General features: G+C 41.9%; 2 protein-coding genes across 2 annotated transcripts in view; one reads left to right on the forward strand and one right to left on the reverse strand.

Moving 5' to 3' along the window:
- Positions 1-6086, forward strand: part of THBS4 (thrombospondin 4) — a 35140-nt gene extending 29054 nt beyond the window's left edge. Inside the window, exons 17-21 of the mRNA XM_054283599.1 lie at positions 859-907; positions 1005-1201; positions 1712-1884; positions 3982-4121; positions 6025-6086. Of these exons, the coding sequence (XP_054139574.1) occupies positions 859-907; positions 1005-1201; positions 1712-1884; positions 3982-4121; positions 6025-6086 (621 nt within the window). The remainder of the gene's footprint in view (positions 1-858; positions 908-1004; positions 1202-1711; positions 1885-3981; positions 4122-6024) is intronic.
- Positions 6087-9662: 3576 nt separating this feature from the next.
- The window catches only part of SERINC5 (serine incorporator 5), a 40438-nt gene continuing 22110 nt past the window's right edge, over positions 9663-27990 (reverse strand). The window contains exons 5-12 of the mRNA XM_054283801.1: positions 27558-27651; positions 25731-25942; positions 24892-24987; positions 22133-22259; positions 20477-20543; positions 17381-17420; positions 16535-16682; positions 9663-16275 (exon numbers count right to left, since the gene is read on the reverse strand). Of these exons, the coding sequence (XP_054139776.1) occupies positions 16128-16275; positions 16535-16682; positions 17381-17420; positions 20477-20543; positions 22133-22259; positions 24892-24987; positions 25731-25942; positions 27558-27651 (932 nt within the window). The 3' untranslated portion in view covers positions 9663-16127. The remainder of the gene's footprint in view (positions 16276-16534; positions 16683-17380; positions 17421-20476; positions 20544-22132; positions 22260-24891; positions 24988-25730; positions 25943-27557; positions 27652-27990) is intronic.

The following is a 27990-nucleotide window of genomic DNA, read 5'->3' on the forward strand; positions in this document are numbered from 1 at the left end:
GTTTTCCCTCATACTTAATCTAAACTTACTTGCCCTTTGAATCCATTGTCCCTTGTCCTGTCTCTGCATGCTCTTGGTAAAATAAGATCTTTTATCATCTTTCTGGTAGGCTCCCTTCAAGTACTGGAAGGCCACAGTTAAGTCACCCCAAAGCCTTCTCTCTTCCAGGCTGAAAAACCCCAGTTATCTCAGCCTATCTTCATAGGAGATAGGTGCTGCATCCTTCTTCTGATCATCTTTGTGGCTCCCTCTGGACTTGCTCCAACAGGTCCCTGTCCCTGTGCTGGACCCCGGAGCACTCCAGTACTCCTAGATGGAGTCCAGTAACTTATTTACACTAACAAATTTTAGCCTTCCAGGAGGCTAATGTGTTACGAGTCACAGGTAACATGCAGTTTTTTCCCAATGCAAAACTCTCTGCCAAGCCAGCTGGGATGTACACATCTTCCTTAACACAGTCCTGGCAGTCAGTTTAATCCTGAGCTCTGTGATCCAACTGTATGAGCTAAGCCTAGGAAAAGCGCTCTTCCTCCCACAACCCTCTTCCCCTGCACCCCAGTTTTGGCCAGATTCAGATTTCCAGAAGACTGTGGTAGGGAAAGAAAGTATCAAAATACCAGTATGTAAAGTATCAAAATACCAGCACTAGAAAAGCTAACAAATCATTACCGACTCAGGCTGTGCAAGCAGCTGAAACATTACTATTTGATTATAGTTCTCTCTGATTTTAGTTCAGAGCTAAGATATGTTGTGAGCAAACAAAAGAGAGGGATGAAGGAGGTGCTACAGGGAGACCAGAAAAGGCTTAGCCAATCCAGCTTACCACACATGCTAACCACCCTGAATTTACCCTTACAGGGGATGGAAATTGTGCAGACTATGAACAGTGATCCTGGTCTTGCTGTTGGTATGTAGCGTCTTCTGAGATTCAAGTTTTCCAGCAGAAAATGCTGAATATGAAGATGTGTTCTGCAGAATTGTTTTTAACTTGTGTGTACTCTCAGGTTACACAGCTTTTAACGGCGTTGACTTTGAGGGCACTTTTCACGTGAACACAGTGACAGATGACGACTATGCTGGTTTTATTTTTGGTTATCAAGACAGCTCTAGCTTTTATGTGGTAATGTGGAAACAGACGGAACAGACGTACTGGCAAGCGACTCCCTTCCGAGCTGTTGCAGAGCCCGGCATTCAGCTAAAGGTACTGGTGGTGGCTCCTGGCTAAGGACACAGTGCTCACTGCAGCCTGGCTGTGCCATCCTGCCGTGTGCTGGCCACAGGCTAGGTCATCATGCCATGCATAAGCCAAGCCACTGCACTGCAGTCAGCTCTGCTGCCCAACTGCTGTTCTCTGTTGTTGGCAACTGCTGCCCAAATAGCTAAGTCAGGCAGCTGTCACACAGCCCTTTTAAGAGCACTGGTTTTTAAGGAACTTAATCTTGCCTTCCTGATCAGCTGGACCATTTAGTCTCTGCAGTGATTGTGCTCTGACCCTGACTGGTCCGATTGCCTCATTTTCTTTTGTCCAGGTACCCAGCTGGTTGCTTTGTCCATGTAGGCAGTGACTGTGGCTGTAGAACAGAAGTTAGGGGCCCGTTAGTAGTAGGGTGGATGCTTCTGCAGACCTGCTCCTCACTAAAAAAAAAAAAAATCTTGGCTCCTGAAAGTGACTTTTCTCTGTGGTCAGTGTTGGAAAATTGTATTTTTGCAGGCTGTGAAATCCAAGACAGGTCCAGGCGAGCACCTCCGCAACTCCCTCTGGCACACAGGGGACACCAACGATCAGGTCAGGCTGCTGTGGAAGGACCCCCGAAATGTAGGGTGGAAAGACAAAGTCTCCTATCGCTGGTTCTTGCAGCACAGACCTCAGATTGGTTATATCAGGTAAGAGAGGAAAGGATAGATAAGGTGAGTACAGATACTGTAATTTCTCAACACCTGACTCAGATGATAACCTGAGAATTTGTATTATGTCTGGGCTTTGTACTGATGAAGCCTAAAAACAAATTAGACTTCTGGAATTCAGCCTGCAGCTCTTTTCCTAGACAATTCCAAGTTAAACCTCTTTGTATGGACCACCTGTCTCTTTTAACTGTGCCTTATCCTGATGAGCTCTTTTCTGGCTTTAATACCTTGTTTTCCAAGCTACTGCTGGCCACTGATCTGAAAAGCAATATATTTCAAATTTTCTTAATTTTGATATATTAGAATTTTTTTGTTGGAATTGGGATAGTGCATTTATGTATTCTAGGATAACAGAATAAAAGTTGTCCACTTAGAAGTTGTGATTCTAACTAAAACGTCATTATCCTCATGTGATAGATTTGACATTACTCAGAAAGTTTGTAAAAGCTTTGTAATGTGTGTTTTATATTCTTATTTTGGTGGTTTTGGGGGAAAATAGTTAATAATATTAAAAAATCACCATTCAGGTGATTTTTTTCTGCAACATCCAACAGAGAAATCAGCAGGAATTGCATTTGTAGATCAAGGCTGATGTTAAAATGCAAAAAACTAACTGCCCTGGCATGATGAGCTCAGGTCTTTCAACCCTAAAATAGAACAGAAATATGTGTAAGTCAGCTTTTCTACAAGAAAATCACCACCCTGCAGTTGAGATGCAGTAACCTGATGGTGTAATTATTCCACTTTTCTAGTGCAGAACATCATCTTCAGTGGCAATTGCAGTGAGCATGATTGACTTTTACACTAAAATGGATTAGCAACATTTATACCATCAATTATTGTGCCCCAGCCACAGGGCAGTAACGAATTGATCTCAAGTGGCAACTTGCATTTAGACCAAGACGTGAGTGAAGCTGCTGCATGAGCAAACATCTCCTATGGCTGCAGTCTCTCTGACCAGCCTAAGGAATGCTCCCTGTACCTGGGAAAGGTAACACAGTCTGTGTCACAGAATCCTTTAAAACTAAAGGCAGCCAGGCCTAAAGTGAGCCTCTGTCAGCTCTGTCTCCTCGTGCTGTGCTCTGGTTAGGGCAGATGCCACAGACCACTCTGTGTCTAGCAAAGGTTTTCCGAGGCTTCGAGGCAGTCACTTGAGCCAGCCTCTCCCATGGAAATTTGCAAGACTACAAATTCTATTCATTGTACAGATACTTTTGGACTGACTCAGCAAATGAGTAAATAAAATCAGAAACATACCAGGATTTGGACTTTTTTCCTTATTTTATGAAATGTCACAGGAACTTTCATTCCTTTCACCGTTTGCTCTTTTCTTGTATGCAGAAATGTATCAGCAGTATCCTTATCCAGAACAAGGCCCTCCAGGCTCATCATCCTCCAGGTCATTTACCCTGTATCCCATAGGCTGAGGACTTGATGTGGGCAGTGCTGCAACAAAATCCCAGCTGGCTCCACTGTGGTCTGCTCGAGCCCCCAGTACAGAGCACACTGGGAAACCGGTGGGGGCAGCTTTCACAGGGCTATTTGGGAATTTGCTAATGCATTTTCTAACAAGAAGGTGCTAGATCAGCAAAACAGTTCCTGGAGTTAATCATATCCACATTTTTAAAGAAATCTCACAGACAAGTTTAACATCCCAATGGTTTGTTTGAAACTTTTCCTATTACAAAAAAAAAAAAAAAAGTTCAACTTCAAACTACGCAAGACAATACCCATCTAGTCTTCTTCTGATCTAGTCTGGTTCTCCTATCACTATTGACTGTGGAAAATTTCAAGAGCTACAGCACTCAGCTGGACTGACTACAGGAAAAAAAAACATTCCAAAGTTTTTTTTAGGATATGTAGAAACCCCTCAAAAAACCCTCCCTTGTCTGGCTCTTGCCAGCATGCATCCAGTTCCCACTCTACACAAGAGCCACCTTAACTCTTTCTTCCCCCTGGGCTGGATGGGAGGGATAGCATGTCCAAGAATAGAGTCTCCATGGATAACAACATTACTTTCAGGAATGTTACAGCCTTAGAAATGACCTAATAGAGCTTCTGTTTGCTTTCATTAAGGGCAAGATTTTATGAAGGCTCTGACCTAGTGGCAGACTCTGGTGTAACTATAGACACCACGATGCGTGGAGGACGGCTTGGAGTTTTCTGCTTCTCTCAGGAAAACATTATTTGGTCCAACCTGAAGTATCGCTGCAATGGTAATGTTGCTCTTAGGCCATTTTAGCTAACAACTAGCATGTGACAATGAAGAACCAGTAGTAAGGCTGTTGCATTAAGCCATTTAGCATTCTTTCCTTTTACAAGTTATTCACAGCTGTGAAATGCCTCCCCTGACACCAGCAGCACACTGCAGCCCAGCCAGACAGGACCTAACAACACCTCACAGCTGCTCCTCCCAGAGCAGTCACTCTGCTACAGAGAATGGGCCATCTGAGGGGCACAGCTGTCATCAGAGAATTAGGAATGTTACATAAAACCAACTGACTGAGAGCTGTACACACACAATAAACGCAGCGATGCCATAATGTATGAAGATGCCTTGAGCTTTGAATACAAGGTGAAATACACCTGGAGAGTCAGTGAGCTCAGGCATCAGGCATCACTGTCACTTGTGTACTTGCTGGCTGGTCCTGTGGTGGGGCAGACAAGGTCATAAGATGCCTCTCCTCCCATGTAGGAATGCTTTTGTTTTTGTGGGAGTGTGCTGGCTCAGTTCTCTTCGGGCAAGAGCCTTTTAAGAAGCTCTAGTCCTGATCATCAACTATACAAAATAACTCAAACTTTCATCACTCACATAGAGTCTGATCATTTCAGGGTATTTCTGTCCCAGTAGCAGTTCAGGTAACTTGAACTAGTGCTGAAGGGGCTGCCGCTCTTCCTCTCATCGTCCATACCCCATCTTTGGAAAATAATCTACTAGCCAAGTTGGAATAGTTTCCTTGTCTGCTTTCTGTGGCCCTGAGAAGCCCAGTCCAGGACTGCAGGGGACAGGGCCACTCTGTGGCATGTAATGCTGATGGACTCTGGTACTTGGACACTTAGCACACCTAGGCTGGCTCGTGGAGGTCACAGGGAACTTCTAGACAGTAGTGCATACAATTTCTTGGTAAGTATTTTCAACTGTATTGTAGTTTCCCAGAAAGCATGTATCAAAGCTGCCACTGAGTCACACTTATATGGCAGTGAGCAGGCAAGTGGCATTGCTGCAAGAGCTACATACAATGAAACCCACTCAAAAGAACTCTGAAGTCCCACAGTATCTCTGTTCTCATATCAGGGAAGTTCCTACATTATGCAGAAAAAGCTTGAAATTCCTTTCAAGCCTTTTAAAGGTGCTCAGCAAAAAGCAAATTACTTACCCCCTTTTCCTAAATACTCTTTGTTTATATACATGCCTTTTTTTTTTAGTTTAGAGCTACCTCTCCTGCATCAGGGTGGAAATAATCAGAGTGAAGTTGAGGTCATGTAATTGAGCTTTGTTGCTGTGGCTCCATTGCTGGCTGCAGCTTTAACTCTGTGGTTGCTCTGTCGCTCTCCGGATAAAATGTTGTGGGATCTGGTAAAGGCAGACTGCAAATAACTCTTCAAACAAAACTGTAGCTGCTCTTATGACATTGATCCATCTCCAGCAACCTTGTCCAAGTCTCAAGTCTTTATGCCAGATGCTGTTGGTCCTGGGGTTAATGCTTTTTGTCCCTTCTTGTGGCCTGGGAAACCATCACATCCAAGTTGAATTAGGATACATGAGAAATAGAGATGCTGATGCTACAAATGTGTCTGGCATGCAGAGCAAGACAAGCATATCTCTTGCCTTTCTGGTCAGTGTTCATTGATAAAAATTTAAGAGTGCTAGCCACAAAGTCTTCAGAGATACGTAATTTGAAGATTGACAGTACTCTTTTTTTTGTGGACTGTAGCCCTCACTGTCTTGTTAGCATCTTTCTCAGTGGTATACAGATAAAACTGAAAATATTCCCTATTCATTATTAATGTGGAAACAAAAGAGAAGCATGTTACCTAAAAAGAGACTAGGTGGGTAATTTAAGTGCTCCTTAATTTTGTCAGAAGAGACTAAACTTTTGCATATTTTCCTGCTTTCAGACACCATCCCAGAGGACTTTCAAGAATTTCAAGCGCAGCAGTTTGGTGTTGGGGATATTTAAAAAGTAAAAGCAAACTAACATTGCTATTGCAAACAGTAAAACAATATATTTTAAATCCTTATATGATTTTTGTTGTCAGAATGCACACCGCAGCTTTGTTCTCATTGATGTGACTATGTCAGACTTTTTTTTTTGTAAAAAAGTGAAAATAAAAAGGAGACAAAATATACTTGACCCTCATGTCTTTCCAAATTTGCCCTAAAATCTGAAGAGCAGCATGTAAGTGGAGTAACAAATTGCTCAATATACACTCAAGAAAACATTGCATATATTGCTTTTTTGGATTAAGTATTAAACAGGGTAGGGAAGAAAGTGGAATTTTCTCCACCTTGAATGTGTTATAAACAACAGGCTGCATCTGGTAATGAAGTGGTTCGGAGCTGTTTGGCCGAGACTTGTAGTACCTTTCCAGTCCTCCTGGGAATAGGTTATATCTCCTTTAGGACATTTTAAGGCCTTGGGAGACTGTTACCTTTGGCAGACCTCCTCTTAAGCAATGTATTGAACCTCCCACTCCCAAAAATTGTGAGTCACACTACTACATCATGGAAGAGCAAAAAAGCTGACAGCAGAGCATTGCAGTCACATCTTACGACTGCATGTGACTAAAACAAACAAAAGGACTACAGAGATAATAAATACAGAATCACCTAGATAAAACAATCCTAGCTTTCACATACACAAAGCCTGACCTGTCACCAGAGCCAAGCTCTCTAGGCAGGTAGTGCAATATAATGCAAAGAAGTCACCAAACTAAAACCCCAAAACATCGCATTAAGCACTAATTACCATTAGAAAAGGACTGAAAACAGCCAGAAGAAACTGCATCACAATGCACTCTCTAATTGGAAGTGCAGAAAGGTGTTAATACAGTGTGCATTTTTACTACATTGTCTTTCAAAATGGGGCTAGGAAGGGAGAGAGGACAAGCTCCAAGGACTGTTGAATAGATAGGATAATTACTTTAAAAATAACTATATACTTTTAAAATAACTGCAAGAGAATGACTTCAAAAAGGACAGTTGGAAATGACACTTCAGTCTGGAGGGAGGGGGAAGGAATATAGTGAGAGTTTTAAAATCAGAAGTAACCCTGGGAAAATGAACAGTCCTAGCTCTTTCCCAGCACTAGGATACATGGGGAATGCTGAGTTAAATTATCAGGTGAGAGCACCAAACAACAAAAACACATTTCTTGTTCTCAGTACAATAAAAATACCCTTAAGGATATTACAAGCTATCAGAGGCTTTGACTTCTGGCAGAATTTTTCCATGAGCTCCTTCAACATTGCCAAAGTTTCTGGAAGCAGGGTGGCCCTAGGAGCTGGCCCATGAGGATCCCAGAGTCCCACTACAAAAAGCACAATGCCAAAGCATTAATTTGGTTCAGTGCTTCATGATGAAAGGTCCTCCAGTTTCAGTCCTCCTTTCCCCTTGGCATCACTAAACCCAACCACTCACCAGATGTCTGAGGACTGAAAGGCTCTTTACTCTGGAGCAACACAGAGGGCATTGTCAAATGATGCTTAATAGATGACAAAAAATGTGTTTTTCTAGCTGAGCATGGGCTGTAACTGCAGTATTGTTCATTTATGAAGGAGAACACACACTGTAAAACAAATTTACATCTTCCTTATCAAACATTTGCATCTCACCAAAACCAGCCCCTTCTCCAGGCAGAAATCCTCTCTGAATGATGTGGGCAGAGCCTGGGCAGAAGGCAGTCACTATGCTCACCCATGCCACCACTGTGGAGCACGTGGGGCCTGCAGTGCTCACATTTTGCACAAGTGGTCTCCTCACAGTGGAGGCAACAGGCCTGGCCCACCCTGACCTGTCTGCAGCATGGGCACCAGCTCCATCAGAAAACATGACTGCACTTGGCCTTCAAACCCTTGCCAGGCTCAAAGCTCTGCTCAGCCCCTGCCTCCTCCTGCTACAGTGGCTGGGAGGGAGCAGCCTGGCCCTTAGCCTTATCAGCTGGTTTGCCACCATGGAGCTTGCCTGTTTCAGGGCTCCCTTCCAGTCCATGGGCACTGGAGGCTGGAAGGTGAGATACAGGCTCTGGCTCTCAAGCTGTTGCCAAAGGTAACTGTGTGAAGCTGTGAGCCTCTAACCACCCTGACAGAAAACCTTCAGGCTTGCAGTGCTGGCAGCCACAGGTAAAAGCCACAAGTCAGACAGCCACAACTTGAATTTCAGAAGGTGCTGTTGGGACCTTACAATGGGATGCTGGAGCTTACTGTGTCTGTTACATGGATACACCAAATGCTGGGCAGCCTATAAGCTCAAGAGTGAAGCCAGCTGTAGCAAACATTTTTCCCAAGAAGATCACAGTCAGGGCTTGGGAAACCTTCTGCCTATTACATTCTCATCAGAGATTGTGCAGTCCCTGTTTAGAAGTGTTTAAACAAGCTTCTCTAGCACCACAACTCCCTTCTGGACTGTTGTGCAATGCAGACATAGCTCCATGTGTGGCCTCCGGCAGTTGAAGATGCTGCAATCCCACATCTTTAAAATTGAACATGTAGTTCACTCTTGACCCCACCACTGCACAGCAGGGCTGCACTCAGCTGGAGCAGCAGCTGTTACTACTTTGGAGTTCAGAATCCTGCAGCTTCTGCACCAGGATCCACCCTCTCAACAAAGGTTAACTCTTTCCTGTGTGCTCCAAACACCATGGCAAATACACTTCAAGTACTTCTGTTTCCTGAAGACCATCTGGCTGGAATTGCGAGGAGGGAACATCCTGCCAGGATGCTGGAGTGCTGGGTGAGGGCAGCGGTGGGCAGGCTGGCAGGAGGCTATGGAGCACAGGCACTTGACTGTGCCAGTCCTTGATACCTGTCTCTGCCTTCCTCCTCAGCCCAAACACACCCTCCCAGCTCCATGCACCAGAGCGCTCACACACCAGCAGCTGCACAGGGAATAACAGCCACCATTGGAAGCTTGGTCAGCAGTTTCTCCAATCCACAGGGAACTGTGTACTGGTGTGGGTCTGGTCAGCTCTCTGGCACCGGTGCCAGCAGTACCAGTACCAGGAGGCAGCTGACACGTGCTGAAACAGGACACGGATGGTGAGAGGGAAGGAACTACCACCCGTGAAGGCAAAGCACTCTCCCTGGTGTGGATCTCAGCATGTCAAGCTCAACAGCTGGCCACCCACCATCTGGGCAAGTGAGGGAAAAAGAAAAAAAATCAGAGATTTGCATCTCAAACAGCTGCACAGTGCTTCAGTGATACATCAGCCTTGAAGATCTTTTGTTTGTATTGCAAAGGTATCTTACACATCTCAAGGAGCTGGATTGTACAGAACAGATGTCGCAGACAGATGTGTGAAATCTGCCATCATCCAGTATCACAGATCAGAGAAATACAGAAACAACATGGACATTGGAGGCCTCTAATATTCCACACAGCAGCATTTTTTTGTTAAACAACACTGAAATTTAGTGAAAATAAAAGATCAACCAATTTACTTTTACTGGCTCAGTAACTGCATAACTCATATATTTAGCTTATTTTATAAGTTTCTTCTAGAATGAACTGACTTTGAAAATTTAATGTATCACAACAATTCATTTCAAATGTAAGAAAAATTTTATTGGTCCATTAAACATTAAATCTAAAACAATACATTCACTCAGTATACAAAAGGAAGTGTCCATAAAAACCATTAACATGCTAAAAAGGCAAAGCTGTTGACTATTTTACAGGCAAGATCTTACAATTCTGGAATCTTTACCAATCCTTAAAGTCAAACTGTTACAGTTACTAAGACCACAACACTTGCAAAAAAGTTAAATAAACTAGCAAAATTCCACTTCACTGGGCTACAGCTTAATAAAATAAAACCACACATACACACCAAAAAGTTCCCTTGAGATATTAAGAACCTTGAAAAAGACTAATTAAAATCCCCTCACCATTAAGAAAATGTGTTTATATTTTGACAACTATTTTGCATCCAGCTTTTGAACATGGCATATATGAAACTGAACACCACACATCAGTGGTGAACAAAAAGCAGACACTGAACCCTTATGTTCCTAGTAAATCTTTTCCCAGTTTGTATATTACAAGAAGAATGATTTCATCTGGAAGTTAATTCTCCGCACTTTAAGTTTGCATGGATGTCCAAAGGACATCTAAGCACCTGGATTTGTATCAGCAAGAGGAAAACTAAAGCTATGGTATGTCCAGTGATCCATTACTTCCCCTTAGTTTTGCAAAATTCTTGGCTTTGCACTTTCTTCTTGGCTTCACGCTGAGGCTTCTTTGGCAAAAGCATGGCTGCAGTGCTGCACCCTGCAGCTCTGGTGAGCAAATCCCTGGAAGCTTTGGGCTGCTGGAGTGGTTTCAAAGCTGACAAATGTGGCTCTGAACAAGTCTGTGAAAATACCTGTAGGCTACACACTGGGAACTATCAGGGACTGGCAGGCAGTGGGGAAGCCAACATGGCTTATATCTGATATAAATTCTAACTTTTTAAAAACAACATTATTGAACAGGTGAGGAAAGAATCAAATCCAGATTTGATAAAAACCCCTGAACAAATGGGATTTAAGGCCTACTTGAAACCTACAGAATTTCCTTGGGCATTAGAAAGCAGTCATCATGCCAGTGTCTCAAAGTTGCTGCTTCAAATTCTGTGTCTACATCCCCATCCTAGGCACTTGGGCACTCTGCCATGAGGATGTAGAAAATGCAGAGAAACACCAGCTCCCAAGCTATGTATCCCCCTCTGAATAAAAAAGCTAAAGCTTTCTAAGCACTTGACCCCTGGCATTCACTTGTACAGTCATGTGAAACACTGAATTTTAACTACTGTTTACAAAACTGAAAACACAAGTAAAATGTCATGGTGTTCATTATGTGTTTCCCTCCCACAAGAACTTGTAGGCCACTTCGGAAAACAAAGAAGCAGTTGTCACAGAGAAAAACTGATCCATGTAATAAACTATGATCCTTGACTCTGCTTCAATGCTGCAGGCTGTCCTGCTATGAAAAGGAAAGGATCAGTAAGACTTGGCAAAGAGGTCTTTGCTAGTTTCTAGCACCAAAGACATCCCATTTGATAGGCAGCAGGTTGTCTGGGAATGAAGGAGGTTAACAGTGCCTTTAAAAAACATATTCAAAGAGAAAAAGGCAAGTAAAACAAGGAGATACAGCCTCCAGGTGAAAGACATTGCTTCTAAAGCCCAGAAGGAAAATGAGAGCAAAATTTTAGCTGTAGATAATCTCAAATCATCTAGCCACAAGGGTATGGTCTTGTGGTATTTTGCTTCATCAACTTAGGAGAAAAGCCTAGCAGTTTATAAAATCTTTACAGTGCAGTTTTAAAACAGTCAGTGGATTACTCTGTTGCTAATCTGTTCAGAGATGCCCGTGATACTGTGGGCTGCTAGCCAAAGTTCAAGCAGCACTGTCTTAAGTATCCAAGTTTTCCTCATGCCATCATTCAAAGCCAAAGAACTGTTAAAAACCAGCTTTTTCACAAGTGCAATGGTTGCTTCATTAATAGCAATGTTCTAGCCCAGAAACGGCTGCAGCAGTAGCTGACAAAGCTATTACACATGCGTAATTTATAATCTCAAAGCGCTTATAGACTTGTAAAAAGGTGCTAAAACACAAAATAAATAAATAAATAGACATGCAGTGTTTATGATTCTGTGAGGGGACAATCCCTCTCTCTGGACTACACATACACAAGCAACACTGAATTCTGCATTTCAGAGGAAAGCAGCCCAACCAAGGCAGGATTTACCACATCAGCTGGGCACGTAGAAGCTGTTTGAACCTCATGGCAATGCTGGAAGGAGAAAGCTGAGAGTATCACAAACATGCAACACCTTCGATGTGCGACTGCAGTGAAGCTCAGCTGCAAGGGCTGCCCGCATACCTTGAGGAACTATGTGGCCAACAGCAAATGAGGATACCCATCTGCTTTCCGCACATCCCTAGTAAAGTTTTACCATCTCATTTGTAAGTCCAGTTACTTGGATTCAGACACTTGCTCTCCGAGTCTGTCCCACTTATTTTACCCCAAACAAGAACCGGTCATGACTGTGGCTCTTGGTTGCCTTCACAAAGAAAAGTAAAATTGTTCCAGTCTCAGATGATAGTGCAGCAGTGAAGTCCCATATGGACTTTATGACGGCAAATTTGACAAAGCAGAAAAAAGCCAATAAAATTATTTCACCTTCCCAGCAGGACTTCTGTCAACACTGTCTGTTCCTCAAAAGTCTCCTAAAGATAGCATTAGTTCATATTTAAACAGAGGAAATTTAGTACAGTACATGTTCTCTGGTCTTGCTGTCTTTTGTAAGCTTTCTCGCAGCCCAAATCCACTAGGAGCCAGAAGTGCTGCACTGCTTACATCTGGGAACAAATTCAATGAACAAACATGGTACAAGGCAGGATAGACACTGTGCTGTGAACTGCCTCAGCAGACAGTCACCTGCACTTTCAGGTATGGGGAGAGAAAGTTAACTGTTTACAGCTTAAATGTAAAAAAATTATTTATTTACAAAAGCATCAGGCTACTTGTGAGTTTTCCCACTTAATTTTCCACTGCACAGTAACACCTGAAGCAGTCTTATCCCCAAAGGTTTGTCAAGCACAGATTGTTTGGTCTTCCATGTGCACTCCAGGTCTGACTGTGCCTTGTGCACACTGGTGTAAGCTACAAGGCAGCACCACCCAGTCACAGGCTCAGTCCAGGTTTTCCAGTTCTAGCGCCACCTGAATTAATAGTTATCACAGCAGTAAGTATGAAGGCACTTCCTAACAAGATTTTTTTTAAGCCCATTTGCAATAACTGTTTGGAATCTATGGGCTGGGAATTTGATTCCTTGACCTGAGCCGAAGATTTTGTTATGTAGTTGCACATGGAAGTTCACAGTACAGATTTTACAGCAAACACTAAGGCTGTAACATTTGCCTGGCCAGCAGGAAGCCTTGTCTTGATGAGGAACTAGAGTCTTTGCACACCCAAGTGCTACTAGTTACTGATTCCTCAGAAAGGCCTGGAAGTCGACAGCTGGATCTAGGGCGCCATGGACACACAGGCCCTCAAAGTTATTTATTTTTGGGGGTTCCCCCCACAAGCATTTGCTCAAAGTAGGCAAAACTGTGTAAACAGGCACTGCCCTATTCCTACTCTGTGTACACCTGCAGATCTACACGTCTAAGGTCAATAGTTAGTAGTAGGGAAGGATGAAGGAGCAGCTCAGTGAGGTGAGTGCTGTGTAAGAAGAATGGACCCACGCCTCACTGTGGACTTTCTTTTTACAGCCTTGCTTCCTCTGTGCAAAACCTTTTTCCCTAAACACCAGCATAAGGAGCTGCAGAAAGCCCTGATGCAAATACTAGATAAAATAAGTGTTTCCGTAAACAAGAGCATCCAAGGACCGAGTTCAGTATTAAGATCATCCACAGTTGTGACTGGGATGTCTGAGAACCAGACAACAAAAACCCTTCGCAGCCTGTAACCTGGCATAGTGTGTGCCTTCCTCCATAAAGCTTCTTTCCCTGATTGTTCTGTTACAAAAACCATGACTAATTTATAAAAAAAGAAAAATTCCAAACAAAACCCCCAGACAAACAAACAAGCAAAAAAACAAACCCCACCCAAACTTGGTTTCTCATAGTGCAACATCTATGGCACTAGAAGGCAAATCTTGCACGCCTCTTAGGATCAGGCAAGGCATGAGCCTGGACTATTTCAGTTGTAGCACACAACTACAGCACTGGATCAAAACTGTTTGTCAGAATTGCTGCTGTGAGTTAGGTGGGACAGCTATCAGTCATCACTGCACAGCCCACAAGCTCTTATCTTAAAAGATTGGACAAATAAATGCTTCTGGATTGAAAAAGCATTAATAAAGGCCTACTTCAGCTACAGAAGTATCTGTGTAGCAAGACTCTAAATGGAGGCAGAAATGTTCTTGCTAGCAGAGCTCTTGGCAGGATCAGAACCTCCCAGCAGAAGCAAAGGGAGAGAGGAAAACCTGCCTCCCTGTCCAGAGCTATTTGTTGCTCTTCTAACTCAGTGTCAAAGCCCAGCTTCAACTGCTATTTTTAATTCTTGGTGCAAGTAAGAACACCAAGGCAGTCACTGCTGTACAGACTCCTCCTTCCCTCAGATCTCAGGACTTGTATTTTGAGGCTCTAATCACTGGGGTAGGTGGCATAAGTAGACAGGACTGCAGACCTGAATATTTTGTTTCAGGTAAGAGTGCACAGGGTAGGGAAGATCACATCTGTAGAAGCTCCAAACAGGACAGAAGCCCTGGAATACCATAACAACAAGGCAGCTAAAAATGGCAATGAAAACAAGACGAGAATCAAGATCCAATATGTTAAGATCACTGACTAGGTGGGCATTATCCATTAATTATTACAACAGAACAACTAAGGCATGCAATCTTTTGGCCAACCCATTGGCATCCATGTTGTGCTTTTCTTTGACTTGCAGAAAGCAGTGGATGAAGATTTAAGACTCAATCGTATTTTTTTTAAAAAGAGAGCTGCTAATTGGTTGATATTTTACACTGTACATGTGTGTGAATACACATGTTGCGTGAGAGAAGACAAAAACCACCAGGACTAGCTCAAGTCATAAATTCATCCCACCAGAATGCAGATAAATATGGGGGTTCAATGTTTTTCAGCATTCAAGGCATTTGAACTGCTGTTTTACCACCAAATCATCTGCTTAAATTAATTTAAAAAAAGGTGACAAGGTAGTGTTTAATATCGTCAAGTCATTTGTGCTAAGGCAGCTGCTTGCTGCATTTGTGTCTTCTGGTTTTGCTTTTCTGACTGCTTACTACAGTGTTTGGAACAGGAGATCTACAAGAGAATTTCTGTCTCCATTAATACATTGGCTGGCTAACTCCCATCCCAAAAGCAAAAGTAATATCAATAGAGGAGTATAAAAATATAGTAGTTAGAAGAAATACTTTCCAACAAACACACAAGCAGAAAAGATGATGACACACTATAGTCCTTTTCTGACCATCAATGCATGTAAAATATTATAAAACTTATCATGGAAACAGAACTGAAGACTTGGGAGACCTTTAGAGACAAGCTGGAAACAGCAGGGCAGAGAAGTAAATGAGCACCCCACTTTTAAATTTAACAGCAACGGGCAGTGCTCCCTAACTATCATTTTCTCAACAGCAAAAGATGTAAATAAAGAATGTACCTTATCTTACATCCCCATGAGGTACACTCAACTTTTGAGTGACCTGGCAAAGCAAAATTGGGCAAAATTCAGTTTGAAAATTTGCGTGTAGAATTCCCATTCAGTTATTAACTGGGCTAAATCTGAATTGCATAAAATACCGATGCGCCTTTAAAGTAATAATAGAATAAATACTTTACTATCATTGGTACATTCCTTTCTCAATCTAGGTATAAAATAACTTAATATATTTAATACTTAGATAAACAATTTTTAGTAGATGCTTTGGCAGTCAAATTTTATATATTCTCTTATTTCTACAGAAGTACTTAGATATGGTTTTGGAAAAAAAATTATCTGGATACTACTTACAAGTATTATATGCTGTACAAAACAGCAGTCCAAATCATCACTGCAAACTGTAAAAGAAACAGTTAATGAAAGAGTATAAAAAGGAATTAATGCATATTTGCTGGAAGATACCAAACATTCCTGGGAAGTAAGAAGATACTATCTGCACCATCTGAGTATTTCTTTTCTTGTCAATGTAGCCAGAGAAAGATTGCCAGTTATTTGAAGAGTACTTCACTTATTCCAGTTTATGCAACAACCATGTATTCTACACACCACACATAAGCATTGTAAAGTTTCAAAACAGATTTGTTCCCTTAGGCAATGCTTGTTCATGATAACAAAAAATGGTAAAAAAAGTCTTCAATCATTTGTTTAGTCTGACTAAAAAGGTAATAACTAGTAGATTATGATAAGTGGGTAATTGGTGTTTCCTCATTCCAAAAAAAAGAGAAAAAAAAACAAAAAGAGAAAAACTTAAAATGACCTTTAGACTGTTCACACTGAGAACTCTCTGGTTGGGCAACAGAGTGGAGCAATAAGAGTCCATAAGTAGAGACAGACACAAACCCAGCAGGAGACCATCTTAATCCAGAAGATAGACCAGGTTCCAGTGAAGAATTTTTCAATCTGAGCACTTTCATAACTGTTAAGGGGAAAAAAAAATATAATGACACAAAAGACTTTAACTAGTTAAACCAAGGATGAAGCAAGGGAGAGCAGCCCTTTATAGAGCAAGATCTTGCTCAAGAATTCCCAAGAAAGACTAGTAATGTCTCTTCAAACTTCTACCATAAGGATTGGAAACACCCACACAGCAGAACTTCCCCTTCACATCTTCCCTCTCAGCACAGAGAGATGTTAATTTGTTGGCATAAAGAAACACATTAAAGAAATACACTTACTGGAACCAATGAGTTACTGTCATCATCACATAGAGAGAAGCCAGGAAGAAAACAAAGTGGAAGTAGGCATAACTGTACACTGTGCCCTTCTTCTCGTCATAAACCACAGTCTGGCCTCCCCTTTTCTCAACATGCTCTTCAGCATCAGCTGTAAGAGACAGGAACAAGAAAGTTTTGCAAATTTAATGAGAACTGAAAACAGCAGCTGGCTTCACAGAGAACACAGCAAAACATCAACAGTGTGATTTGGGAAAGTGTGACTGACACAGAGTAACACTTGAACTTTTTCTCATCCACAGGGCATGGGCCTAAACCCTGAGTGAAAAACTGGACTAAAACTGAAATTCTGCCTTGTAACAGCTTCCTGGTTTACTGAGTAGATTTTGACAATTGAGAGCCCTTAAATTGCTCTACCTGTGCAATTTTTTCTGGCAAGTCCAAGCTGATAAACCTGATTGTAGCAGGTCTGCAAATAGGACACTCCCTTCCTATCTCACTCCTCAACTGCAGTCCCTGCAGAGCTGCTGAGCCAAAAGTCCAGCAGCCAGTTACACTCACAGCCATGCCAAAAACAGAGATTACTCTCTGTATGTTGCAGGAATGAAATGTACTTTAAAGAATTATTAACTAGCCTAGTATTCCTAGTATTTTTGAAATGGTGTTGTGACATCTCTTGCTTCTCTCTGTAGTCTAACTTGGAGCACTTCATCTGCTTCAGTTTGCATTCAGTACTCTATTGAATGAGGGTACGAGCAGCTCTCCATCCACAGCTGTGTCCTTACTCTCTCTGTGGCTTTGGTCCACAAGCCACAAATATGGTAAATTGTGCAGAGAAAACATAATTACCGTCTCCGTCAGGTACACAGCAAAAGCAGCAACGAGCTACCTGTGGAACAGACAACAGGAAGGGGGTGAGAACCTGTGCTACAGCAAAGCAGAACAGCTGGGGAAGGAAGGTCTGTTATGTCTAAACTACAGACACTAATTTAGAAAAGTCTGGTTTGCATTTTCAACCAGGACAAAATTTAAATTAGGATTTGCTTAGTAGCTCAGAACAGCAGTTTCCAAGCTTTGGAAAAACCTGCTCAGTAAATTTGAAGAAACAAGCCAGTCTTTAAAAATTGCTCTACCCATTTTACATAACTGTAGGTCCAACACAGATTCAAATAATTATGACAAAATGGTGGAAAAGCTACAATAAAGCACATTCATATTTAGAGGACTTATCTATTTAGATGTGTATACAAGTGCTTTTTAGGACATTTCATTTCTGTACGAAGATGAAAGTATAATGAACTTTTAAAGTTCATTATACATGAGTTGGAAATTACAACTGTACTAGTGTGAAATGCACCTACTTCTCTTAGCAAGATTTTGCTGAAGAGCCAGAATGAGCACAAGAAGAATTAATAAAGCAGAAACCTGGTTTTACTATTTTATTTAAATTAAGATCTTCTTTTTTTTTAACCTGATGGAGGAAGAAAAGCTGAAATTTAGACTTTCTGTGTTGAATGGTAATGTAAAAGGAGAAAAGGTGCTGACCATGCAATAAACAAATATAAGAGTATTTCCTGCACCAGACTATGGTAAAAGCCAGCACTTCCTGCAGTGCATCACAAGTATTATTTGCTTGTGGTCTGATTAAGACAATGACCCCTGTTAGGAAAATTCACTTTCCGATTACATCAATCAGTCTTTATACCATGAAAGTGTGTTAACCTTGTTTACTTGTATTAGTTCACAGCATACTGTACAATGCAATGAGGCACTGGAATTTTACTGAAGACTTTGGTATTGTTCACACTTAAGTAAAACAACCTAAAGGACTGCCCAGCCCTGGAAATAAGGACATTGCTCTTGGAAACTTAGAGCTGTCCATGAAGGACAAAACACAGCCGTGGACAGCCAAGGTTAAGGCCAGCATCCCATGGCCTCTAAAACACCTTTGAAACCATAGCAGCATCACAGATAAGTATTAGCTGTCTCAAGACTGACTTAAAGGATGTCTGGATCAACAGATGAGCAGCAAGACTGCTGCAGAAATATAGCTGCTTTGCAAGTTTTATCAGGATTAGTAATGATGGTGTGGGTGCCAGTGATTAGTAAAATCATGCTGCACCTGAATGCCTGAAGGGTAGAAGACCTGTGTATAAAACCACATTGAATAAATATTTATGCTTTGCACTTCTAAACTTTATGTTTTAGTTTATCCCCTGTTGCAGGGACTGGTTGCATGCTCTTCCAGACAATAGGTCTTTAAAGTAAAATGTCCAGCAGAAACATCAAGTGGGAGGCTCACTGGGAGGTTCACCCCATATATCCCTGATTACCTGTACTCAGTGGGTTCATAAACTCAGGAAAAGCCAAAAAGTTTATTCTTTCTCAAAAGACTGTCTGAGACTTTAAACTCCTGTAAACTCCTGATTCTCTACCTCTTTCTACTCTGGTTGTGCAAAGTCTCACCTGCAGTGCCAGCCTGCCTTATGCTGGAGCTGTACTCACATTCTGAAGCAAGCACAGGGGTTCCCTTCAACATTTTAACCAGTTGTAATGTAGTCCTGGTACAGACTGGAATTAGCTGGCCCACCCACCCTAACCCCTAACACAGCTGCCTCCAGCAGAGTTGACAAACCCTCCCTGGGCTGGAGGCAATCAGAGTGCAGCTGGTCGCTCTTCAGCAGTCCTTTCCTTATACTTACATTTAGTGGCTCTTCTACACTATTTAAAACCCAAAAATCCAGAACTAATCCAGTGGGCAAGTACTCTGGCTGATGAGATGGACCTTCCCAGTGAGGGGCCACATCCCAAATCCATGCCGTGCCATAGGTCCCAGCCTTCCCACTGCTACTCAACAGGGCACAGAGCCACAGCTCCGGCAGAGCCTCCTACAGCTGGCAGAGGAGGTGCAGAGGCACAAAGGGTGGCAGTTTTCTCTGCAGTGCTCCCTGTCCTGTCCCTCAGCACGGCGTGGGAAGGCACAGGCCCCGCCAGGACCCGGCTAAGGCAGGCCAGGCCAGGTCTGTGCTCCGTGCCCAGCGGGCAGCGAGGCCTGGGCTGGCACTGGAGCCCTGTCCAGCCACAGCATCCTGCCACAGGGCAGCACCCCAGCACCCTGGCACTCCCACACTAGAATGCCTCGTGATTCCCCACGCCCAGCTACTGCAAACACCAAAGGCCTCAGCCTCTGCGATTTTGAACTCTCACACTCTGATTAAAGACTTGTGAAATAGAAGCTAAAATTGCAGATGCAAGTAACAACAAGGCAGAGAGCTAGGGGTGGAGACTTATCTTCCAAACACACACATATGTTTGAAGAGCATCACTAACAAGCCTAAGCAAGTGGAAACTGTTACTTAGCAAAACCCCACTGATTTCCCAGAGTTTACTGGGTGTACCTAGGACAAGGAAGTCAAAGTAACAGGTAGGTGGAACAAAGAAACTTGTAGAGCTGAAACAGGGACAAGAAATACAATCAGAGATTAAATTATAGGCAAAAAGAAAGGAACTACCTATGTATGGAAATAAAAATAAGAGATAAGAACTTGGGATCTTAGTTGCTATGAGAACAAAGGCAACCAGGACTGAAAATGTTCAAGAACTCCTCCACTTTTTCTTCTGGTAGCTTTCCAGCACACTTTTCCCTTAAATGACAGGACATGAGCTCATGTCGAACACAAGATTTACAGGAAGTCTGCAGGATGCTGAATAAACTCAGAAAATAGAAAATAGTTTCAGAGCATAAAGGGACCTCCACGGGACCAACAAGACCTACAGAAAGGCCAATGTGGATAAATGTTCTGATGAGTCCATACCCAGAGGCACATAGCATACATGCTACCAAGAATAGCTTCTCTTTTCAGATGACTGGCCACACAAACAACAGCAATAAAACCATGGGGAAAAGTCTACACAAAAAGCCTGTGTGAAGAAGCAAGAACTCACTTCAGTTTCAGCTGTCGCATATATTCCTCTCAGTGCCTCTGAGCTTGCACGTGTTGTTGAGGTCAAACTAGGAGGGAAAGAAGACAGTGTCAAAGCCCTGGGCATAACTACAGCCCCAACACGGGAACTCTTCAACATTGCAGCAAACATAAATAGTCTACTCCCATGTCTCAGCCAAGCATTTGCCTGGATGCTATGATCAAGCACTAAGTATGTGAGAAGTTTGTCCTGCACTAGGTAGAAACCAGCCTGGCAGATGGCCACTGGCCAGCTCAGACTGAATCACGAGCTTAAAAGTAGGTCACTCCAGAAAGGTGATGAATTCACCATCTGACAGCAGCAAAATCTAAGTGCTCCAATTTGCAAGCCAGAAGAGATCTCCCCTGCTGTGCACAACCAGTGCATTTATACTCAGTTCACAGCCATTGCTTTGGCTCAGCATTTCTGTAAAGGCTTTGCCAGCAAGCTCACAGGTCTCTGGCAGTCAGTTTTCAAAAGTAAATTACCAGCAACTGTTGTCAGTGTACCAGTTCCTAGAAATTACTTTCTTGCATGACTGCAGTTATCTGTGGGGGAATCTTTTCTAATTTCTTCTGACAGAAAACACTTCTTGCCCTGTCCTGCTCTTTTAGGATGTGAAATGCAAACTTCCCATTACCCACAGGAAGGCCTTGGTGTACACACTGAGCTTTGGCAAGCAATGCTTCAAAGCACGCCCCCTGAAGGTATTCTTACCTCCCCAGCTACATGGTACAGTTCAGTGGCAGGCTACATTAATATTGTCTGTGTGCTGAAACACCTCACCGATGCAACGTAAGTGCCCTTCTAACGTGAACTAGATCCATGATATCCATATTTATCTATTTTGTATCAGAACAAAATGGAACATGTGTATTTGATAAAGAGAAGAATAAGTCTCTTGTTTTCACTTCATAAAAATATGAAGGGGTTTCTGAATGTGAATTTTGAAATGGACTGATTCAGTAGCAGAACCTGCTCAAAAATCTCCAGCAGACAGGCAGTGCTGTCTCCTGGCAAGCTGCACAGCCAAAATAAATGACACACCACCTTTCAATCACTGGCAACTCCCTGTCCCGGAGCATAACTTAATTTATTGAAGTGAGCTGCAATAATATAAGATGAGCATCAAAGGTGAGCAGCACAGGGTTTTTTTTAGAGCAGATCAATGGCAAATCCTGATGGCAATACTGTGGCCATCATTTTTTCAAAGGACACCCTAAACCCTCCCAACAGTTTATTTGTTTTAAAGACCTTCAAGGACAGTCATAGCTTTTGTCAGGAGGCTAAAAAAATTTCAGATGGATTTTTCAGGTGAATGTAACTGTATAGAGCTTTAGAGTTCAACAATGAGATTACTTGGGATCACGGAGAGGTAGAATTTCTTTCCCTCTGCCTCTACATAAATTGCCCTATTTGATTTTAATGAAATATATTTGTTTCAAAAGTTGTATTATCTTGTTGAACATTTTTAGCTAAAACATCTAAAATTCTGAAGCTGAGGAAAATACAAACCTTCCAGCTCAGCTCTATTCCACACTTCTCTGTGACTTTGCATGAGGCCTGCTATAAGCCTTCATTCTTTGGACCACAACATTGCTTTTACAGAAAGGTAACTGCACAAACTCCCAGACTTACCAAGAATATAAAATGCAGCCAAACAGAATCGTAGTACCCAAGCCAGTAACCAGGTTTTCATCTCTGTGCAGGCCTTGACTGAATTCAGGTACACAGATTGTGATATTCCTGTTGTTTTCATCCAGGACTTCACAAACAAACAAACACAAAAAAAACAATTTACAGAGCTCATTTCATTCCATTTTAAAGAAGTCTTCAGACTGAAGGCTTTAACTGAATTTTTATTATCTGACAGTGGATAGATAAATTTCAGTTATTTCTGTCTAGTTCTTAGAAAGATCACAGAGAAAAAATGGTTAAATCTAGTCTAGCAGACTCTGTGTTTCAGACAAAACCAAAAATGCAACTTAGTAGGGTAGTAAAATTTCCTGTCTGACCACAACAACAAACAAGGGAAAAAACAACTGTTTTGTGACCTAACAAAGAGGAAGTTGGAAGTCTGCCAGCACTTCACCCAAGACTACAAAACTATGTAAGACCAAGACAGTACAGACCTCAGACCAAAAATCTCTTTGACAGCAAGGGTGCCTTGAGGACAACTATGAAATCCATACACAGTAAAAAAAGGTAGTTGGTAGTTGCCCTGTTCTCAGTCAAATCAATGTTAGGTAAGTTCATGGCAAACATGAGCAACAGGGCCGGGAACCCACAGTAAGTACCAGTTCCTCACACATTCTCTAACACATGCCACTGTGAAAGTTGACCACCAAATGTGGAGTCCTTACCACACAGACAGGCAAAGAAGGAGCATCTCTGAGAGCAGATGACAACTGTGAAAATTCTCAGGCATGGAAAGACAAGGAGGTCTGAGAGTGTGCTTGATGCATACTCTAACAAATGCAATAACCACACTTGCAATATATACAAAAAGAATTAGAATATTCACTTAACTGCTGAAGACTTTGTTTGTGACAAGCATGAAGCATGAAGGCATATGATTTAATTCCACATATTACTTTCTTGACCTTCTTCTTTTTACACTGTGGACAGGCTTTTGAGTAACTCAGATGCCTTCTAAATTCAACTTTATATTAATTCAAAACATGGCTAAAGTTCCATAAGTAAATCTTACACCTAAATATTGTCTGGTTTACTTCCTAACTCTAGAATACTCCTGTGTGTATATCTGTACCTACACAAGTATGACAGACTTTTTCCCCCACCTCTCCCCTTTCTTCCTGAGAGATCTCTGTATAAACTTTTCCTTCCTGCCATAGGACTTATTTTCCTCTAGCTATTGTTGTTTCAGCTATTGAACACTTAAAAGTTGGGCAATAATAACGAAAAAGTGTACTAACTCAAACCAGAAAAATCTTCTCTAAGCGAAAAAAATGCTTCCAGTGCAAACACAGGAATCTGACATTTATTTGGGTAAAGGAAAGTTTGAATTGAGCTGTAAAGTCTTGCTCTGGTTTTGCTGTGTCAAGAACTTAAAACTCTAGTGAGTTCCATACTCCTGAACTGCAATGCTAGTGGCTGAAAGGCAAGTGGAGTTCAAGAGCTCTGCTGAAGAACAGCATCATCTCAGCTGCAGCATAACTCTGACACACAACTCCAAGTCCTTTCTTTGAATATTTCCTCTCAAAACAAAATACAAGTGGTGTTCAAGTTTTTGCTTCATTAGGAGTCCAGGCCTACCCAGCAGACTAATTCTAGGAGGAAAAAGTGTCATATTAGTATCCACTTTGTTGGCCAGCACATGCTAACTGGACCTTGTAAACTTTTGGATGGAGCTGATCATCCAGCTCCTTCTAGAGGAATCCAAGAGCCATTTGTTCCAACCCTCTCCTATCATGTGACCTAAGACATCATGTGTTTTGTCATACTCAGTATTAAGACAACACGTACTTGTCACAGAAGGAACCAACTACAAGACTTTGGGAAATCTGTTCACAGGAAATGGTGCAACAGATGCAACTCATCCAAGGTAAGTGAAGTGCCCCTAGACCAAAGCATTTAACACCCAGGGAGAGTGCCAATTGCACAGTCTCTTGGCTGCACAGATTTATTGGTACCATTTGCAATTTTTTCTGTGAAGACCAAACCCAGCACTTCTATATCCCTGAGTTTGTTAGTCCAGGTTTGCTAAATTCTTGTTTTTAATACACAACATGTTTAAAAGCATTTACATTGTGAAAAATGCATATTTTATGATTGGCATTTTGCAATCATTAAAACAAATATTATATGTGTTATGTTAGAAAGTTACGCTGTATTAATTTTCTTAGGCTATAACATAACATTAAAATAGAAACTTTGCTACGTAAGATACTTTTTTTAAAGAGAGGAATGAGGTACTCCCACTGAGATAGCAGCCACAGGACACCTAAATCTTTCAGAGAAAAATAATTTATTGCTCTCTTATCAGAAGGAAACTAACCTCTTCCCGCCTCATTCAGCCCTGAAGAGTCAGGATTAAGAGGAAGAAGTTGACACTGACCAGACAGAATCCTGTGTTTGAATGGAATTTATGCATCATGTGTGAGATGTATGAATACGCAACAGGTTATTGTTTTCAAGGGTTAATCCTCTGTTAACTTGTGTCCTTTTTCGGACTTATTCTGCCCAGAAAGAGATACCCAGACCATTCATAACTCTCTGTTCTTATTGTCTCATATTGTCCTAATCCTAATTGTCCAAATTTTTATTACTGTAATTTTATTACTATTTTTATAACAATTTTATTACTATTAAACTTTGAAAATTTTAAAAACAAGTGACTGGCATTTTTCACATACATAAAGCATTAGATAACTTACTTGTTTCTGGTGGTTTGCTGGATAGTGCTGAGAAAGTGAGGTACATGACATAGCAGCTGATGACTCCTGACTGCAGCAAGCCAGAATGGGGCTGGCCTTTACAAGAGTGAGGAAAATTAGTTATTTTTGTAGACATTTTTGCAAACTGAAAAATAAATTTATATCCTTTAAAGAACAGCACATCAGTACTTTTTTTCACTTTAAGCAGTTAGTAAGTGTTTGAGGCAGTTAAAATACAGTTCCACTGTCCAATAAAGAGAAAAAAGTCTATCCCTTAGTTCTATGGGCTGTTTCAGGAAAGCATTAGTGATTCCTGTGTACGTAAAGAACCACCTCTGTGCTTTTGCAAAACAGAGCTGCTTTTCAAATGCTGCCACCATAATTTTATTTGCCTGTAAAATCTCTGTTGGAGTCACACTACTATTTTCAGCCCAATGTGTGCAAAATACTAACAGCACACAAAGTATAAAATACTGCTGGTAACTCCACCAGGCCCAAACTTTACAAACAATAAATCCCAAGAAGTCAAAGGTAAATAGTAAGAGAGTAGTGAGTTTGAGAGGTGCCACAGCCAGACCTAGTTAAGTTTCACAACACAGTGGCAGCCATCAGCAAGTGGGTGTTCTCTACACTATGTGCCTGATGGCACACCCAGAACTTCTCACACCTCCGCAGTTTCAGCAGTCAAGCTGACAAGGAGCAACCTAGCACAAGGTAGATAAAGAGTCAAGAGCAGCACCAGCTCTGAACTACCAGTAGACTTTGTGCCCAGACATGGCTGATGGCACACGACCGGGGCAGCACCAAAGCCCAGGAGGAGAGCAGGCCCGGGGACTCACGGTTCTGGACGCAGGGCGAAATGGCCACCAGGGACACCAGGAGGCACAGGCCGCCGTTCACCCCGATCAGCACCTTGTTGTGCAGGCAGCCCTCCGGGCGCGTGTAGAACAGAGCCATGAGCACCAGGGCTGCCACGGCAATGGAGTACAGCATGAGAGTCACCAGGGCAAGCAGGCCGTTCCACACCTGCTTGTGGTTTGCCCCTGCAGTCCTGCGGAGAGAGAGACAAGCATCCTATCTTTGTTTTCCCTTGCCCAGACCATAAAATTCTAACAGCTGAAGAGTTCATATCCTCAAAGACAAAAGACAGTGTTTCCTTTCCCAAAGCACGCCCGCATCACTACACCAGCACAGATTATTGCAAGGTTTCTACCCATGAAATAGAGGGAAACATTCCTTAGCATCCATGTTTATCTTCTGTACTATCACAATCAGCTCCTTCTGATTATAATTTTAGCCCAGTAATTATAATAATTATAGCCCAGTGCTGACTCCCAGAACTCCCAGGAGTTCTCTGGGATCAGCCCATCAGCATATCTCAGCTCAATATATCAGGCATTTCCTCAGCACCAGCTCCAAGTACCCCAGGCTGGGCTAGCGAGTGGTGCTCTCCACACAATGAAACCAGAGGTTTATTGCTCATGGCATAACCTCTCTTCTGCTCCTTGTACTACCTTGAAAGTTTTACTACTCTTTCACTCAAAAAGCCTCCTCTCCGTTTGAGTCTAACCACCGGACTCCCTCAACTAAAGAACGGTTCATCTTGTTTTCCTTTCTTCACCTTCTAAACATCTCTTGCAAAGCCCACCAGGGTTTAAAAGGAGCAACTAAAACAGCTGTTTTGAAAGAATGGGCTGTTTTGTAGATGGAAAGTCCTTTCAGTGGGGTTTTTTTCCTGTGGTTTTGTGGAAACAGGATTTATTTTAAAAGACTATCTAATGTAAAGAGAGTTAAAGTTAAATGCTGGTGCAGGAATTCTTTCATCCACAAAAAACCAGCTACAGTAATTAGCACTAAAAATATCTGTGGTATAAGGAGTTCTCACGTCTTCCTCCCTGAAACAGGAATTTATCAAAGCCGAAGGATTGCTAAAACTCTTTCTTAGCAGGTATTTTAATGAGAACAAGAAAGAGCTGCAAGAGTTTGTAGAGGAGGAAATGTGAGACAGAAAGGGCGGAGGTGGAGGCAGGAGAATACATGTGAGAAGAAAACTTAAATATTTTAATTTGATGCGAGGCGAAGGGCTAGGACAGTAATAGAAAATATACTTGAACCAAAAATGAAGTCAATGCCCAAATATTGTATATCCAGGTTGATATTGGAATCTTGCCTATTTTTATGACAAGAAAGAAGTTGAACACAAATTAAGAGTCTTCATTTGAGAAAGAAAATTGACATGCATTAAGCTGACATGGACAAAGCAGGATTTATCAGTTCACAACTTTGCAAATATAAAATATTGAAACATGGTTTCACTATTACATTTTTGCAACTCCAGTTTTATTCTCTTGCACCATTCCACTTAGCAGATGTATTTTCATATAAAATATATAATAACTTTAAAGTAAGAAATTTTTGCATCCAGCCACACTACTACTTAACGGAAGCCAAGCAGTTCAGGTACGAATAAACCAGCAGAGTAGAAGTGAGCAATAAGGAAACATTGGGCAAGGAGAAGGTAGATGAATCAAATATGAACAGCTCTGAGTCAAGTGTCTGCTTTCAAAAATTACATCCAAGACACATCTACATTCTTTGTTACAAGAAAAATATTGGTCAGGAGTCCACCAGAATTTTAAGGAAATAACTGCTTTCCCAAAACATACCAATTTTTATTCCACTTGTGTGCGAACTCAACCAGCAGGATGAGCTGAATGGCAATGAAAAGGAACCCTCCTGTTGCTCCTACATAGCGCCAGGCTGCAAGGCAGAGAGGCAGAAAATAGGTCAAACGCCTTTCCCTTGAGAGAAAATGGATTTATTGTCTATGCAGTGAAGCTGTTAATGTGGTTGAATATCTCAAGCTCAACAAATGTAGCAGGAGATTTCAGATGAAAGACCAGCTCAGTTAACTCAAGATTAGCTCCCCTATGAATTCAGCTTGCAACCCGCTACATTTTCAATATAATCATGTCAGGACAGCTACTGGGTTTCCCTAACCTAGAAAAGTTTTGTGGAGCCTATGAGTTACTATGTTAAGACAGAAAATACTGAAACCTTTATTTGTGACTGACAGAAAGGAGGTGGTGTGAAGGCTTT

The sequence above is a fragment of the Melozone crissalis genome, unplaced genomic scaffold, assembly GCF_028551555.1.
Source record: "Melozone crissalis strain CALT ecotype California unplaced genomic scaffold, PUWL_Pcris_2 ptg000005l_1, whole genome shotgun sequence".
NCBI classification, from domain to species: Eukaryota; Metazoa; Chordata; class Aves; order Passeriformes; family Passerellidae; genus Melozone; species Melozone crissalis.